Genomic DNA, 19,365 nt, shown 5'->3' on the forward strand with positions numbered 1-19,365 from the left:
TGGACCTAAAGTTAGCAATTTCTAGAGAAGATATCTTTTTATAAAACTGCCAATAAAAGTTAAATCACCAAACTTTTACAGAAGAAAATTAGGCTTTTACTGAAAGAATCTGTAGTACTCAAGAGTACAAATGAGTTGGTAGATAAGTTATTTAAAAACAAAGGTCATGTAACTTGGATCAAGATCTATGTTTAAATCACAGAAATAAGCAAACTCAGTGGTTTCCAGGATGGTCTATTTAAAAGACCTTCTGAGCAAGGCAGTAGAAGCTGTGTTCATTCCAGATGATATAAGGAGGACTATCATGACACAAGTGTTTCTATAGCTACAAGTCCTCCAGGCAAAAGTAGAAGCATCTGAAAGATAATCCTTGATTTTATTTCACACTATTTATCCTGTAGACAATCTATTTATCATCTTGTAGACAATCAGGCCTATTTCTGCTATAGTAAAATAAAAATTCAAAACATAACCAACTCTACACATGATACACAATGTCCATGGGGAAGTCCTGGTAGAGTGTGAGGGAAAAAAACAAAGCTGCCCAATAGAACTGGCTGTTGCCTGTCATTTAGTAGAAGGTACCTCACCACTGAGATTGGACTCAAAAGTGCAAAAGAAAAAAATCTTAAAAATCAAACCTAGAATTCAACTTTGTATGTTGAGATTCAGTTTTATTTATGCTACCAGCTAGGTAAAAAGCATACATATTGTGTCTGTGGTACAGTCAATACATCTGCAACTTTTCTACTTAAATTCTCTATACAAAGTCACTGCCAATTGATATGATCATTGATGGCAAAGGGCTTAGAATAACCAAAAGATATAAAAAAGTTTGCAGTCTTGCCCCAAGATACAAAAACTGAATTTTAAACAATATCATAACATACATGATTTAAACATTATACCAAAAAAAGTCACATCAAATCAAGTACAAAAATATCCAAACTACCTATTATGAACTGTAATGTTTCCATTATTCTGCACAGTATTTAACATAGAATTTAGCAGTTTCCAAAATATTCATTATTTAGTTTAAGCATTGCCACCTTTGCAGAACAGTGAGATATTAGGTAGAGTGACGCTGCTTTTAGTGTTTTAAAAAATACAAAATCTTTCCCTATGAATGAAGGAAAAGAAATTCCTCTTATAGGCTTCTTAGCAACCAACCTTGTGCCTAGAAATACAGAAGAATACAACTACAACTACTGTTTCACAGGGGAAAAGTATACTTCTTGATAAACAGTCATCCATTAGGAATAACAAATGTAATTTTAAATGACTTTTTTTGTCTGGTAATTTTAAGGGATTCTCGATATACACACAGATTACAGAGTTTTTTGCCTTAGCAAAAATAAAACTGAGGTTGCAAGACAATCTGAATTGAAATCATCTTCACTAATATAACTTGCAAAAAATATTTTGGATGAAAGATTACAATACATTATTAACTTACTTTTTAAACACAGAGTAAAGTTACTCTTGGTAAAATTAACTCACCCACATGGCACATTATTTTTGAAGTATGTTCAACAATAACAACTTGTACACAAAATAACATAGGTGAATTAACTTTGAGAACTTCTCTGCCTTTAAAATCAGCAATACTGGATTTATTCTGTAGAATGATATACATATCGATGTTCTGCAGATAAAAGGCTCTAAGACGTTTTAAAGGGCTAAATTTTTTAGCACTGGAATGATTCCTTCATACATAACAGGTGAAGAATTAATAAGAATGTGTTTCTCCTAATCTTCAAGCTCTGAGCCATGCCTGAAAAGTTCTAAATAGGAAAAAAAAAAAAAAAAAATTGTTTTAATCCAGTTTCTGTCTGCTAGGAGCAAGGCAGCAAACACATTTTCAACCCTTTATGAAAAGATAAAGCAGAACAAAAGTGAAATATATCTTCAGATTATAAACAGGATTGTATTTTGTAGTCCACCATCCTGATAAGGTTAAGGGCCCCAACGGTAAAAGACCTCAGTCTAAAGGTTGTGGGTCTGCAATCGGCATGGTGTGAAGTACTTCGTCTAGGAGCTGGAGGGCCCGGTGTAAGTGAATTTCAATCCAGCAAGGTGTTTCTTTGATGCTCTGTCTTGGGTAATCTGGTCCCCAGCCTTTCACAAAACTCATCCTGAGTATGCATAAGCGACGAAGGTCATCAACACCGATTCCAGCAGCAGCTGACAGACCTAACAGAAAAGATTTGGAAGACATTAGAAGGACAGGGTGATCTCTTCCATCCTCCCTACATTCTAAATTAATCAAGTGACCAGCTTTCTGTATTTCATTCTCCTCAGCATATAACTTTCTCTGCTAAAGTGCCAAGAAGTAACAATAGATCTAAACGTTATCAACAAGTTGAACCCTTTTGGTTAAGGAACTTTACATTCCACATGTGTCTTCTAGCTACGACCAATTATAAAGTAAATTACCACAATCCACCAACACCTCACCTATTTTTCTCTTTAGAAGTGGAGGTGAAGGTTTAAGAAACAACTTGTTTTTAAGAGGTAGTGCGTGTCCACAGGTTGCTTCTAAAAACCTTACTATCTGAACAGCCTAATTCAGAATAAGACATAACTAATAATGAAGCAGTTAATATTCTTAGTTCCACTAGGACCTCTTAGATGACCGAGATGAAGTCTCTCTCAATTTCAAAGTGTAACAGACTAATACACTATTACTCAGTGGTGGCAACTGATGAGAATATGAAATTTAATAATAGTTCTGGATTCTTCAGTAAAAGCATGTTTATAACACTGAAACTAGCAAATTAATGGTTTAGATCCCCAAATTTTAAAAAATCAAATTATCTCAATGAATATGCCTAATCTACCTGTAAATTGTAAACTCCTGAACATAAGTCACAATGGAGACTGCATCTAATTTTCCAGTCAGAACATACAGTCATATAGTCCATCTGCATTCATCAATATTACAACGAAACTAATGGGAGGAATTTGCATGTACTGTAGAGAAACCTGCAGGGCCACTGCAGTTTTCTTAGCCAGTGTGATTTGCTTACCACACTGAAGAGGTTAAGAACAGGGGTTGAATGAATCACTAGTTATGCCTTCAGACGTGGAAGATGGGTGCCACGTGTTTCCATCATAAAAGTCTATAGTCAGGAGTTTAACTCTGCAGTAAAAAATTCCCCATCAGTGTGAAACCTGGCACACAGTTCAATTTTACCCTAAAATTAAAAAAAAGTCTACAAGTTATCAAAATACCACCCTCACTTAGTTTTCTCTCCACGTTTAGCACACTTTAAAAAAAATTGGAAAGGTGTCCAATTCTGAAATTGAAATATGCTTTCCTTACTAGAATAAAGCCAAGCACTTCGGTGATTACAACCCACCCTGGCTGGTGAGACAGGAATTATAACAAGCATCAACAAAAAAGGAGGAGATGGAACAGTATAATATAATATAATCATCCCCTTTCTCCTTTATCCCATACTCCATTTTTGATACAAAAAGAATGCAAACAGGGTCACAGGCAAAAAGCAACTATTACAGAAGAACAGATTTCACCAATTCAAAAATGTTATCGTCCCAGTAAAAAGAACTTTAATTTCTATTATTGCTCAAAGAAACTAATCAACTGAGTAAATCAAGATAAAAATTTCAACTATTACACCTTAAAAAAAAAAATCAAAAGCATACTTACTGATAGCTGGAGCTATTCCACCTACTGATCCCGGGCCAGGGATGTTTCCTGCCACGGCTGCTGCCTGGGCAGCTGCTGCAGCTTGTGCAGTGGCCGCCTGCTGCTGCATCTGTCGATGACACTGACGCAAATCAAAGACCTTTTAAGAAAAAACATTTCATGAGTCCATGAAGAAAAATTCGATACATCAAAAACCAATGCCTGACTTATTTAAGACTCAGTTTCATTTTACCTCTCACACGAAGATAATTAATTAAAACATGTAAACTTTTATGTACATTGTGACTGGTCTAAAACTAGTTAGGAAAGGTGGCTTGGAGCTGACCAAGAAGACCATGTCAACATCATGATGGCTTTGGCTGCCACACGCCTCTGTATCTTTTATCTAAGATGTGCAATGTGGGTCAGCTGTTACTGTCCTTGTGAAAATCTGTGTAAAATGAACAACTAAGAAGTCCCCCTCCCCGTTTCATAACCAAATTGCTGAATTTTCCTTAGGCTGGAGTTGATAGCTTTGGTCGCCTGGCCAACTTTTGGTCTTATTTTTATTTGGAGGAGTTTAACAAAATGGCACTGTCACTATATAAGAGACATCAACATTTTTCAGAGATGCGTGCTTTAGCAAATAGAAGCAAAATAATATCCAGGACTTGCTTTAAAATACTTGAGAAGAAACGAAAAAAAAAAAAAAGACTAGATCAAACAAATACAAAATCATAATTACTTAATCTGCAGGATGGGTATATGGAATTTCATTAGTTTCTCTTTATATTTGTTTGAAAACGTTCATAATTTTTAAAGAAAAAAAAGTCCAGTTTTAAATCCCATCACTGATATCTACTAAATATATGGGTTGAGTTTCTTTTATCTATAAAATTGGAATGCTAAGTGTACATACTTTCATGAGGTTGTTGCAAACTTGGCATAGTATACAGTTACTTATTTTGTTTTTAGCCTCCCCTGTAATCATTTATCTTTCAGGATGAGTTAAGGAGTTAATAAATAATTTTACTTTTATCAACCAAGTGAAGAACTGGCAAAGTAAGGAAGGGGTTGCCATACCTACCCTTATATTCATGAAAAGTACTGGAATGTTTTTTTAATATGGAACAAATTACAGATAATAAATCACATCTTTCTTTCTGGGGAAAAAATCTTCCTAAAATATTTGCTTATTTGCATTTTTAAAAAGCATTGGAAGATTACACAAAAAGAATTTGTAGGAAAGGAGGACAAGGACAGGGAAGAAGCAAGGTTGCTCAATGTCCACTGTTTTTAAATCACTTTAATTTCTGAACCATGTGGCTATACTCCCTATTCTAAAAGGACATGAATATTTTTTAAAGTCCTATTATGTACATAAGGGGCCCAATATAAGCAAGCATAATTAATCTTGAAAATAAGAGAAATCTGAGAATGCATAATTTATTAGTTGATAAACAATAGTTTTAGAACTTAAACCATAATTTTCAGATGCTTGAAAAAATTCTATCTTCAACCGTGGTATTTACATGAACCACAAAAACATACAATAATATGCTCTCTCCAAATAACAAATCGCATTCCTACTTACTCCTATTTCTCTACTCAGTGTCCACCTCCTAAAAAAACCTTTCCCAATTAGCACCAGTGAAGGACAACAGTCTGACTACCCCATTCTTTGAAGAGATACGAATGTGTCAAATATAGATGTATGTATTTCCTGGACTATTAGGTCCTAAAATACTTTAGTAAAGAAAGCAATGACAGGGGCATTGTGGCAGATGCCTGTAATCCCAGCACTTTGGGAGGTCCAGATGGGAGGATCACTTGAGCCCAGGAGTTCAAGACCAGTCAAGACCCCATCTCCACACAAAAAATTAAAACTTAAAGAAAGCATGACAAAGTCAGGTTCCAGAAACCAGAAAGCCTACAATACCCAGAAGTGAAATCACTGCTTTCTCGGCATTACCCAGTACAGAACAAAACAGGGACTCAAACATTTGAAAAGGTAAATAGCTCTACAACCACTTTTTTAAAGAAGTAAATTAATGAACTTTACTTTTTAGAGCAGTTTTAGGTTCACAGCACAATTGAGCAAAAAGTACAGTGTCCCTGTCCCTACATACAACCTTCCCCCACTATCAACATTCCCACTACAGTGGCACAATTGTTACAATCAACGAATTTATGCTGACACTTCATTATCACCCAAAATCCAGTTTACATAAGGGTTCACTCTTGGTGTTATACATTCTGTGGGTTTGTACACATTTATGATGCTGAATATCTTTTCATATGCTTGTTTGCCATATGTGTATCTTTTTTGGTGAGGTGTTTGTTCACGTCTTTTGCCCTTTTTTTTTGTTGTTAAAATGGGGTCTTGCTATGTTACCCAAGCTGGTCTTGAACACCTGGGCTCAAGGGTCCTCCCACATCAGCCTCCTAACTAGCCGGGACTACAGGCACATGCCACCATGCCTGGCTAATTTTTTTTTTTTTTTTTTGTAAAGATGAGGTCTTGCTCTGTTGCCCAGGCTGGTCTTGAACTCCCGGGCTCAAGCAATCCTCCTGCCTTGACCTCCCAAAGTGCTGGGATTACAGGAGTTAATCACTATGCGCAGGCTATTCTGCCCATTTTTTAACTGCATTGTTTATTTTATTGTTGAGTTTTAAGAGTTCTTTGGGCCGGGCGCAGTGGCTCAAGCCTGTAATCCCAGCACTTTGGGAGGCCGAGACAGGCGGATCACGAGGTCAGGAGATTGAGACCATCCTGGCTAACACGGTGAAACTCCATCTCTACCAAAAATACAAAAAAACTAGCCGGGCATGGTGGCGGGCGCCTGTAGTCCCAGCTACTCGGGAGGCTGAGGCAGGAGAATGGCCTGAACCCGGGAGGCGGAGCTTGCAGTGAGCTGAGATCCGGCCACTGCATTCCAGCCTGGGCGACAGAGCGAGACTCTGTCTCCAAAAAAAAAAAAGAGTTCTTTGTAATTTTTGGATAACAGACCTTTATTAGATGTGTCTTTTGCAAATATTTTCACCCAGTCTGTGCCTTGTCTTCTTGTTCTCTGACCCTGTCTTTCACAGAGCAGAAGTGTTTCATTTCAATGAAGTCAGGCCTATCAATTCCTTCCTTCATGGATCACGCCTTTGACGCTGTATGTTAAAAGTTCTCGCTTTTTCTCTTGGCTGGGCACAGTGGCTCACGCCTGTAATCCCAGCACTTTGGGAGGCCATGGCAGGCGGATCACTTGAGGTCAGGAGTTCCTGACCAGCCTGGCCAACATGATGAAACCCTGTCTCTACTAAAAATGCAAAAATTAGCCAGGCGTGGTGGCGCAAGCTTGTAATCCCAAATACTTGAGAGGCTGAGACAGGAGAATCCCTTGAACCCAAGAGGCAGAGGTTGCAGTGAGCCGAGATGGCGCCACTGCACTCCAACCTGGGCAACAGAGCGAGACTTCGTCTCAAAAAAAAAAAAAAAAAGTTCTCACTTTTCTCTCATATTATCTTCTAGAGGTTTTATAGTTTTGTGTTTTACATTTAGGTCTCTACAACCACTTTTTTTTAAATCATCACTAACCAAGTATGGTATCTATATATAATGTTATTTGGGAGTGGGGAATAAAACTTAATTATAATATCCAAGATTCAAGTGTGCCTTTAACATTAACACTCCCCCACCCCCACCATGAGTCATTTAAAAAAATAACCAAGTAATATGTCATACATAGGCTCTCTCCAATGTGTTGCACATAATCGCGATTAGGATTGTTTCAGCCTGAATCTATGCGAACGTCAGCAGTACATATTACAGGTTACCCACACGGATTAAACTTTATGACTTGCGTCTGCAGATGTAGTAAAAATGATTCATCAGGCACCTCAGCAAGCCTCCCTTCCACAGATTATTTACCTAATTATAGCACTCAAATCAGAAGACCTAAAATTATTCAGTTAGGCTCACTACTAACTAAAACCTGCGTTGCCTCCTGACTCCGCACTGTAACTAATCCATTGATAACTGATACCATAACAGATTCCATTTGTTACACTAGATGATAAAAATTACAGCTATTATTGAAATGCTACCATCTTCCTTTCATAATTTGACTAAATTGTTGACAAAGGCAATTCAAAGTAACCAAAGGCTTAAAACATTCTTTTTGGCTCAGATCCAAAAAATATTTCTGACCACCATTCCTGAGCTAATTTCTGCTTTAATTTACTTAACCATGTTTTGTGAATTTATTACAAACCCATCACTTAACAAAGACACATGCCTCATAAAGATCACTGTCAATAGCTTTATGTCATTGTCTTTTACAACCAGGAGTCAAATTTTGCCATTTTCCTTTGACAAGGCTTAACTGCAATACTATATAATCTTAAATTAACATTAGGAAACAATAATCCAGAATGAAAAATGCATCTGAACATAAATAAGATTGCACTAAGGACATTCTAAGTTCTACTTGACTTAGGGAATCACAGTATGTGGTAACCGGGAATACATTTAAATGAGGTTCATAATACCCTCTGACCTAGCCCACCAGTGGTTTAGAAGCATCCGCTGTCCCTTCCTTTAAAATAAATGTGTTCAAAAAAACAAACCCAACTCAGTATTATCAGAGAAAGTTTGCAAATCAAAACTACCATAGTAAGATTATACTTCACACCTACTACAACGGCTAAAATAAATAAGACAGTTAACAAGTATTGATGAGAATATAGAGAAATTAGAATCCTTGCACCCTGCTAGTGAGAATGTAAAATGGTGCAGCCATTTTGTAAAACAGTCTAGCGGTTTCTCAAAAAGTTATACATAGTGTTACCTTACAATCCAGCAATTCTACTCTTAGGTATGTACCCAGGAGAAATGAAAACACACAAACACTTATACACAAATGTTCACAGTAGTATCCTTCAGAATATAGCCAAAAAGTGGAAATCATGTCCATCAGCGGATAAACTGATGAACAAAATGTGTGTGGAGTACTATCCAGCCATAAAAAGGAGAGAAGTATTGATATGTGCTACATGGATGAAGTTTGAAACATTATGCTTAGTGAAAAGAAACAAGTCATAAAAGACGACATTACATAATTCTCTTCTATATAAAATGCCCTGAGTAGGCAAATCTATAGAGACTGAGAGTAGAATAGTGGTTGAATAGAGCTAATGGGCATGGAGATTTGGGGGTGATAGTTAAAAGGGTATGGAGTTTCTTTCCACAGTCATGAAAACGCTCCAAAATTAAGAGCAGTAATAACTGCACAATGTTGTGAATATACTAAAAATCATTGAATTGTACAATTCAAAAGGGTGACTTGTATGTCGTGTGAATTATCTCTCAAAATCTCAATAAAGCTATTAAAAACCTGGAACACCCAGTGCTAAACAACACAAAACAGATTTACTTTTGAAAGCAAAAGAACAAAGCCACTTAAAGAGAATTCAAACATGTGCTTCATTTAAAGCTTGTAAAATGTCATTTCATTACATCAGATTTTCACAAGTATAAAATGACTACTATGTCATGAGAGAATCAGGAAAAAAAGTCAACTTAGAAGGGGAAAAAAAACCACAACTGAGAACTAGCTTCTTGGCTTATAAAATGAAATTATGGCTCTCCAAGTCTGTTTTCCTCATTTTAATTAAAAAGGGAAAAGCGTGTGTGTGTGTGCATGCGTGCAGGCCCAGGTATGTGTACTCAAAGTGTGGGTACTCCTTCCAGGAGTGCATGTTATCTACATACAATTTACCCCAATAATATCATCTTCCATGAAAATCTGACAACCTACAAATCCCTTAGTTACTGCTACCCAAAAAACAAGTGAAGAAAATGCCAGTGGTTAAATTTTAAGGTATATAGTAGTCCTCCCTTATCCATGGGGGATATGTTCCAAGACCTCCAGCGGATGCATGAAACTTTAGATAGTACTGTGCATATACTATGTTTTTTCCTATACATACATACCTCATAAACCTCATAATAAAGTTTAACTTACAAATTAGACATAGTAAGAGATTAATAATAGGTAATAATAAAACAGAACAATTTTTAAAATATCCCAGCATCATTACCCTTGCACTCTGGGACCATTATAAACTAAATAAAGGCTACTGGACGACAAGCACTGTGAGACCATGACAGTCAATCTGATAACTGAGCTCGCTACTCAGTGACTAACGGGTGGGTAGTGTAGGCAGCATGGATTTGCTGGACAAAAGGTTTTACATCCCAAGTAGAATGGAGTGAGATTTCATCATCTACTCAGAACAGTACACATTTTAAAACTTATGGGGCTAATATCCAGAACCTACAAAGAACTCAACCAAATTTAAAAGAAAAAAAACAAACAACCCCATCAAAAAGTGGGCAAAGGATATGAACAGACATTTCTCAAAAGAAGACATTCATACAGCCAACAGACACATGAAAAAATGCTCATCATCACTTGCCATCAGAGAAATGCAAATCAAAACCACAATGAGATACCATCTCACACCAGTTAGAATGGCAATCATTAAAAAATCAAGAAACAACAGGTGCTGGAGAGGATGTGGAGAAATAGGAACATTTTCACACTGTTGGTGGGACTGTAAACTAGTTCAACCATTGTGGAAAACAGTGTGGCGATTCCTCAAGGATCTAGAACTAGAAATACCATTTGACCCAGGCATCCCATTACTGGGGATATACCCAAAGGAGTATAAGTCATGCTGCTATAAAGACACATGCACACACATGTTTATTGCAGCACTATCCACAATAGCAAAGACTTGGAATCAACCCAAATGTCTATCAGTGACAGACTGGATTAAGAAAATGTGGCACATATACACCATGGAATACTATGCAGCCATAAAAAAGGATGAGTTCGTGTCCTTTGTAGGGACATGGATGCAGCTGGAAACCATCATTCTCAGCAAACTATCGCAGGAACAGAAAACCGAATACCGCATGTTCTCACTCATAGGTGGGAACTGAACAATGAGCTCACTTGGACACAGGAAGGGGAACATCACACACCGGGTCCTATTGTGTGGAGGGGGGAGGGGGGAGGGATAGCATTAGGAGATATACCTAATGTAAATGACGAGTTAATGGGTGCAGCACAACAACATGACACATGTATACATATGTAACAAACCTGCACATTGTGCACATGTACCCTAGAACTTAAAGTATTAAAAAAAAAAAAAAGAAAGAAACTTACGAATTGTTTCTGGAATTTTTCATTTAATATTTTTGGACTTTGGTTGACCATAAACACTCGAAGCCATGGAAAGTAAAATTGTGGATAGGGGTTGTACCTGTAACTGTCTCTTTCTGACTAGTAAGACTCTCCTAAAGAACAGTAATATACTTGGTAAACAGAAATAATTATTTTAAAATCTTAGTTAATATAACCAAATGAGATTTTTTTTAACTTCAAATATCTTGTCCAACAAGATATTTATCTACTGTTCATGGTAAAAGTATGAGATCACTATTAAGATCTGTCCAAGACAGTGGTTTATCAAAGTGATGACTTGTCTCACACCTTGGGGGCTTTTCAAAGGCCATCTGTACCAAAATATAAATAAGTCACAATATATTTATTTGACAATCCAAGAAATTATACTTGCAAGACTCCACATTTTAAGCCCAATTGTTTTTTGTGGTTTTTTTTTGAGACGGAGTCTTGCTCTGTCACCCAGGCTGGAGTGCAGTGGCCGGATCTCAGCTCACTGCAAGCTCTGCCTCCTGGGTTCATGCCATTCTCCTGCCTCAGCCTCTCAAGTAGCTGGGACTACAGGCGCCCGCCACCACACCCGGCTAATTTTTTTTTTTTGTATTTTTAGTAGAGTCGGGGTTTCACCGTGTTAGCCAGGATGGTCTCGATCTCCTGACCTCGTGATCCGCCCGTCTCGGCCTCCCAAAGTGCTGGGATTACAGGCTTGAGCCACCGCGCCCGGCCTAAGCCCAATTGTTTTAACTACTACTCCATATCTGATTAAGTTTATAAATACTATCTGGCACACAGTATATATTCAACACTGTAGTTCTCTATCCAGTCATTTTAAATTACATAAGTAACATAAGAGTCTTCTCAGTCAAGATGGGTAAGTGGGTATACGTAATCACCTTCTCTCTCTGCTCCAACCACATACAAATAACAGAAAAACTATTTAAAATAGTTATCCTCTCCAAACTGATCATGGAATTCATACAGAAACAATCCATACATCCAAACTGATGATAAATAAAACCCACAGTGGAGAGCAGAGACTAAAGATAGGAGGTACTAGGGGTACCAAGACCATAAACAAAGGGCAGGGGACAGGAATTTGACTTCTTGGAATAATATGGAGAGAGACAATAGTCAAACTCTCTGGGGGCTACAACTGGGCACCTGCCCATAAATCAAGTGCTGGCAAAATACAGCCAATTCAGAAGTACACCTAGGAATAAAATACTTGCCCATGGCAGGAATAAGTTTCAGAGAAATCTAGGCAATCGGGAATTAGGCCCCAAGCATACCTGCAGAATGGAACCCAATTTCCTCAGGAGACAAAATCCCCCTAATTTACTTCCTAAATTCATAAGATTTGGTTCTGAGATGTGAATCCCAGATGCCAGGGTAAGGCAAAATTGCCACATGGGGTGAAGCAACGACAGGAAGAAAAAATAAAAAATAAAATAGTGAATTCTCTCAAAACAACCTTGGCCAACAAATACAAAATGGACTACAAAACATATAAGGAAATCCAAAGCCATTAAAAAATAATAACAACAGGTTAGGCGTAATGGCTCACACCTCTAATCCTTGCACTTTTGGAGCCGAGTTGGGCGGATCACTTGAGATCAGGAGTTCGAGACTAGCCTGGCCAACATGGTGAAACCCCGTCTCTACTAAAAATACAAAAATTAGCCAGGCGTGGTAGTGCACACCTGTAATCCCAGCAACCAGAGAGGCTAAGGCACGAGAATCCCTTAAACCCTGGAAGCAGAGGTTGCAGTGAGCCAAGATGGCAACACTGCACACCAGCCTGGGCGACACAGCAAGACTCTGTCTCAAAAATAATAATAATAATAAAGCATAAACAATCAATATAAAAATTCCTTGTGGAAAAAAACTGCAAAATACAAATAATTTCTACCTCACAGAGACAACTGCATTATACATGCCACTCTAGACTTATGGGTCCGTATAAACAAATACAAATACCATGACATCATTTAACAAAAATGGGATCATAGTCTATGTATTGTCTATTTACTTATTTATTTATTTTTGAGAAAGGGTCTCACTCTATCACCTAGTCTGGAGAACAGTGGCATGATCATGGCTCTCCGCCGTCTTGAACTCCTGGGCTCAAGCAATACCCCCATCTCAGTCTCCCAAGTAGCTAAAACTATAGGCATGCACCACCACACCCAGCTGATTTTTTAATTTTTTTGTAAAGATGGGGGGTATCACTTTGTGGCTCACGTTGGTCTTAAACTCCTGGCCTCAAGCAATCCTCCAGCCTCGGCCTCCCAAAGTACTAAGATTACAGGCATGAGCCACTGAATCAGGCCTTATGTACTGTTTAATAACTAACTTCTCTATACCATGGATATCTTATCAATAAATATAATATTTTGTTGTTTTACTCTATTGTTCTAACAGACTAAAACTATAACTAATGCTCTATTGTTGAAAATTTTAACAGGGAATTGATGCTAATTTTATTAATTTTAATAAACAGCACAGAGATTATGTTTTTCAGAAGTCTGTATAGATTTGTGAGTCACACAGGCGTATTTTATGAGTTACTCACACAGAAATATTTTATGAGTGACTATGCTGTTTGAAATTGGCTTTCAACAATGCCAGGAAAAAAAAGTTGGGGGAGAAACACATTAAAGATTGGTAAAATGCTGATAATCGTTGAAGCTAGATGATACGTACAGGTGGTTTATTATTTTCTCTATACTTGGTATGTTTTAAAGTGTCATATAAAAAAATTCCAATATTCTTTAACTGAACTATAACTGGAAATGAGAAACTGGGTTTGCTGTTGCAAGGCAATCAGGCAATTCCATTTTTATAGATGCTATGGGGCTATATTATTTTTACCCTAAGCAACCTCCTGGGAATAAGTTATGAGATACAGTTAATTCCACCAATTTACAATCACTGACAATGAAAATGCTGAGGATGATGCAAAATTAAAAATATATTTAAGCTATCTAATTACAACTATCTTTCTCTTTCAAAAACAGGTTATATTATAAAGTAAAATTCAAATAGGTTGAACATATAATAACTAGTGAAAAATATTTCAGGCTTATCAGGTTCTTAATTTGAAAAGCTATTAATTTTAGAATCCTCTTCCATAAAATCCTGAAGACTGGCTAAGATGAAAGTCCAGAGTCTGATTCTTACAAATTTCAAGTTAAAGGAATACAACTTTGGAAATTTCACTCAGTATTTTCAAGAGCCTTTGTATTACTATAAAACATGTAACAGGCCTGGCGCAGGGGCTCACTCCTGTAATCCCAGCACTTTGGGAGGCCAAGTCAGGAGGATCACTTGAGGTCAGGTGTTTGAGACCAGCCTGGCCAACATGGTGAAACCCCGTCTCTACTAAAAATACAAAAATTAGCCAGGCACAGTGGCATGTGCCTGTGATCCCAGCTACTTGGGAGGCTGAAGCACAAGAATTGCTTGAACCTGGGAGGCGCAGGTTGCAGTGAGCCAAGATCACACCACTGCACTCCAGCCTGGGCGATGACAGCAAGACTCTGTCTCAAAAATAAATAAATAAATAAATGAAATAAAAAATAAAACATGTAACAAACTGGCAACCACCAAACTAGATTACTGATCATGTCAATAAATGCCCTCCGAAAATGTGCTTTATACTTAAAACAAACATTTTTCCATTCCTTCCACCTGGATTTCAATTCTTTTGACAACAAATAGAGCTTTAAGTCTAAACTATTCAAATAAAATTGTAACTAACCTTTATATACGCACTTGGGTAGATCTTATGAACAGCATCTCCAGGTGCACGCCCAGCTTCTCTGTCTAAATAGTAACTCTGTACAAAGACCGCGTGGTCGCTAAGGCACCTGACCCAAACATCACCTTCACCTTTACATTCCAACTGCACACCTTTGCCTATGTGCAACCTTAGGAAGAAAAAAGAAATTACATTTTATCTTGATAAATATTTAAAATTAAATTTTAGTTCAGACTGTATAGCATGCTTAATATTGAAAAATTAAAAATGATCATACAAAACCAAAAGATAGCTATTAATAACATTTTTGTATATTTCCTTCTTTCTTTTCCTGTTCATATCTAATAATGACGCACATATATACAACGCTTACTATGTGTCAGGAGCATGTAGTATGAATTCTCATTAAACCCTTACAACTCAATAAGTACCATTACTATTTTTTTAGATAAGGAAACTAAGGCATACTGTCCAAATTGATAGCCACTAGCCACATGTGACTATTTAAATTAAATTAAAACTAATTAGAAATCCTATTAGTCAATCAAGTGAGCTATAATTTAAGTGCTCAATAGCTACATGTGGCTAGTGGCTACTGAACTGGGCAGTGCAAATATAAATCATTTTCTTCATCACAGAAAACTCTATTAGCCAGAAGTGGCTTAGTGGTTAGGTAATTTGCCAAAGTCACACAGCAAGTGATAGGGCCAAGATTATGTTCTTTAGCACACACATCCTTAAAAAGCTGAGATCATACAGTAGCTAAAATGGTATGTTCCTGTAGTATTTCATTGTAAGCATTTCCATTTCATTATATAAACTTTTTTTTTTGAAACGGAGTCTCACTCTGTCGCCCAGGCTGGGGTGCAGTGGCATGATCTCAGGTCACTGAAACCTCCGCTTCCCGGGTTCAAGCAATACTCCTGTCTCAGCCTCCTGAGTAGCTGGGATTACAGGTATGCACCACCACATATGGCTAATTTTTGTATTTTTAATAGAGATAATAAGGTTTCACCATGTTGGCCAGGCTGGTCTCGAACTCCTGACCTCAAGTGCGCTTCCCAAAGTGCTGGGATTACAGACGTGAGCCACCGCGCACCCAGCTTCATTATACAAACTTTTAAACATTTTAATGACTATATAAAAAATGAAAAATTTATCATAATTTACTTAACCATTTCCCTTTTATTACCAATGCTTTTAACATTGTAACTAAAACTTTCAGAAACATGTTCTCATTTAATATTACTTCCTTTCAGTAATCTGTAGAAATGTATGATCACAGAAAACAAAATTTTCAAATTGAATTCCAAAAGGTATACTTACTATTTGAAACAGAAATCTACTAACATAAAAAAGGCTATCTTTTATCATTATATGTTACACAACAAAAACATCGACAATGAAGATGGAGTGCTTACAAATTCTGAATTTTCAACATGACCTTTATTCCTTTACTTATATTTAAGAACACATACAATGTAAACGGGGAAACATAACTTTGAATAAAAGACAATGTATTATGCTAAATTTTTAAAGTAACTATCTGACTACACAATCAATACCTTGCTCTCTCAATGGCTTCTGTCCTGTGGACATTGGAGAGTTGACCCAAACAAAAGCGATCTCCTCCAGAAGGGTCCACGTATCCATCAACAGTAACAATAGGGCAGCTTGAAGGAACCTTAAATGTCTCTCCTACCTGAACATCCATTTCAAAGTAAGCAATGGAACACCAATACTCAGGAGCTACAGGAAATAAATGGGAAAGAACATCCTCCCATGAGAGAAAGGTATAAGGCTTTCACTTGCACTCCACAACACAAAGCTTTTCCTAAAAGAAAGGGTGAAGGAAGGGGAGAGGAAATGTAATGCCCCCAAAACAACTGGATTAAAATAACATAATGCATTAAAAAGTAGGAATTTCCATGTCTTCTATTTTCTAGCTGAGTACCTAGCACTGTTCTTAAAACCCTAAAATCATTTTTTTTTTTTTAATTTCTAATTACCACTTATCCTCAAATTCTAAAAGTCATTTTTTAAAATCTGGAATTTGGTTCTTACCTCAAAGGACCAGGTCAACTGAGAATTTAAAGAAACAGAAATAATCAGAATCTAAAATAAATTATTTTACCATGATGTTTCATTTGACTACTCATATTCTCTATGTAGCCTCAACTTTCATTTTTTAAAAACACACTGACTCTAAGATGTATTCCAGGGAACTGTCCTTGAATAACATCGATTCATGACATGTTTTTATAGATTCCCTAATTGAGAGAAAGTGCACAAGCAAATCAGCTATCCCATCCCTGAGTTAAGGTTAATTATACTCTAATCGCACAGTTGTTGTACACACAGATTCTCAATTGTCTCTTGGATAGTAGGTCATTTGTCCCATCTATGCCATAGCAAAAGACATTTTTAGCGAAGTCAGGTCATGTTAACTACCATAATTTTAACTTTGAAGACATATTTAGTGTATTCATTTGAACAGCAATATACAATTTTAAATAATTGGGGAAAAAAAAGAGGTGCTACTTTGGTTTGCAAAGACAACTGATCAAGTATTTCTAATTTTTATTTGTATACAATAATTATTACATCAAGCCCAAATACATAAAAATTATTTGGCTTTCCTGTTTTAACTCATTTAACAGACATCTACAGAGTATCTAGGGATCTTTCTGGGCACTACATACACAGTAGGAAACAAAACAGCTACAGTCCCCGTTCTCACAGAGGTGCAGGGGCAGACAAATAAGCTAACAAATAAAATAACTCAGGTAACGATGAACACTGTGAAGAAAATAAAACAGGGCATGGAACAGCAGATGACTGGAAAGAACACTTCAGACTGGATGGTAGGGGACATCCTATCTGAAAAGATGAGATCTGAATAACTTTTTATCTATGTGAAGACTGTAAACAGATTTCAGAGAGGAAGCAAAAGCAAAGACCCTAGGGTGGAAATGGGTTCGACATATTTAAAAGAAAGATTTATCTGTATCTCAATATGCTATTTATGAACTTTAAACTAGAATTTGAAGCAACAAAACTTTCAACAATCTTACTTTCGACAAAGTTACTTAGAATGACAAAAAAGAAACCCAGATCTTATGGGGGAAAAAAAAATAACCTAAAATGAAGTATGATTGATGCTTAAAATTTTTTAAAAAGAAAACAGCTTGTAAAAGCTATGTACCCTAATTACTTTTCGAAATGCTGCCAAGCAATAAAGTACTTTCCAATGAGGAGTTACCAAAACAGATCACATGAAGATTGGATAATTCAAAAACTTAAAAACTCAAATGTTTTGCCATGTCACACTAATGAACTCGTCACAAAGACAAGTATTTGTTTAAATATATTTCATTATGATTAGAACACAAAAACCAGTGATACACTAAGTGTCTTCACTGAGTGTCTTCTTAAAAAGCCAGTTTTGAAGTATTTATGAAATTATTTTCAGCCGGGCATGGTGGCTCATGCCTATAATCCCAGCACTTTGGGAGGCCAAAATGGGCAGATCACTTGAGCCCAGGAGGAAGGCCAGCCTGGGCAACATAGTGAAACCTCGCCTCTACGAAAAATAGAAAAATTGGCTGGGCATGGTTGTGTACATCTGTAGTCCCAGCTACAGGAGGCTGAAATAGGAGAATCACCTAAGTCTGGGAGGTCGGGATGGCAGTGAGCCATGAGAGTGCCACCACACTCCAGCCCAGGCCACAGAGACCCCATCTCAAAAATTAAAAAAAAAAAAAAAAAAAATTATTATCTATAGAAAATGTAATGTGAAGATATCACATTATGCTATGGACAAGAAGCTTCAGCGAACAACTGATAGGTATACTGGTTAAACCAAAACTACAGAGATTGTCTAAGACATCAATCACCCAATGTTTTGGCGGCCAAAAAAAAAACACAGCAAAAAAACAGTAACAGCACTTAAAAGTTATCTTTACACAATCAGTCCAAATGTTAAGTTTAGTTATAAACAAATATTTATAATACTAGGTAAGAAGAAAATGAGGGCCAGGCCTGTAATCCCAGCACTTTGGGAGGCCAAGGCGGGCCGATCACGAGGTCAAGAGATGGTGATCATCCTGGCCAACATGGCGAAACCCCGTCTCTACTAAAAATATAAAAATTAGCTGGGCACGGTGGCACACACCTGTGGTCCCAGCTACTCGGGAGGCTGAGGCAGGAGAATCACCTGAACCTGGGAGGTGGCGTTTGCAGTGAGCCAAGATGGTGCCACTGCACTCTAGTCTGGCAACAGAGTGAGACTCTGTCTCATAAAAAAAAAAAAAAAAAAAAAAAGAGGTCCAAGTACATACATTTCCTGGTTTATACCGAAAGATACTAACCAGAAGCAAAGTTCCATGGTAAGCAATGTTTTTTCTGTGAGAGTCAATTTGGGGGATGGGGGGTAAATGGGAATTTTACAGCCTCCATGGTTAAGAAAAATATGTTTCTTGGGAGGAGCGGGGAGATGGGAGTCTCACTCTCTTGCCCAAGCTAGAGTACAACGGCACGATTACAGCTCATTGCAGTCCAAGCTATCCTAAGCTATCACGGGCCCAAGCTATCCTCTCACCTCAGCCTTCCAAGTAGCTGGGGATACAGGTGCAGGCCACCATGCCTGGCTAATTTTTTAAATTTTTTGTAGACATGGGGTTGGGTCTCCCTATGATACCCAAGCTGGT

General features: G+C 37.3%; 1 protein-coding gene across 3 annotated transcripts in view; it reads right to left on the reverse strand.

Annotated features, from left to right (window-relative positions):
* Positions 1-365: 365 nt before the first annotated feature.
* Positions 366-19,365, reverse strand: part of SMAD4 (SMAD family member 4) — a 112,834-nt gene continuing 93,834 nt past the window's right edge. Inside the window, exons 9-12 of one of the 3 annotated variants that reach the window (XM_025365107.1) lie at positions 16,222-16,405; positions 14,657-14,825; positions 3,674-3,812; positions 366-2,193 (exon numbers count right to left, since the gene is read on the reverse strand). In XM_025365107.1, coding sequence (XP_025220892.1) covers positions 1,982-2,193; positions 3,674-3,812; positions 14,657-14,825; positions 16,222-16,405 — 704 coding nt within the window. In that variant the 3' untranslated portion in view covers positions 366-1,981. Of the gene's footprint in view, positions 2,194-3,673; positions 3,813-14,484; positions 14,826-16,221; positions 16,406-19,365 lie in introns of those variants that run through there. The other 2 variants (XM_025365108.1, XM_025365110.1) reach the window with 2 other exon arrangements.

This window comes from Theropithecus gelada, chromosome 18 (assembly GCF_003255815.1).
Source record: "Theropithecus gelada isolate Dixy chromosome 18, Tgel_1.0, whole genome shotgun sequence".
NCBI classification, from domain to species: Eukaryota; Metazoa; Chordata; class Mammalia; order Primates; family Cercopithecidae; genus Theropithecus; species Theropithecus gelada.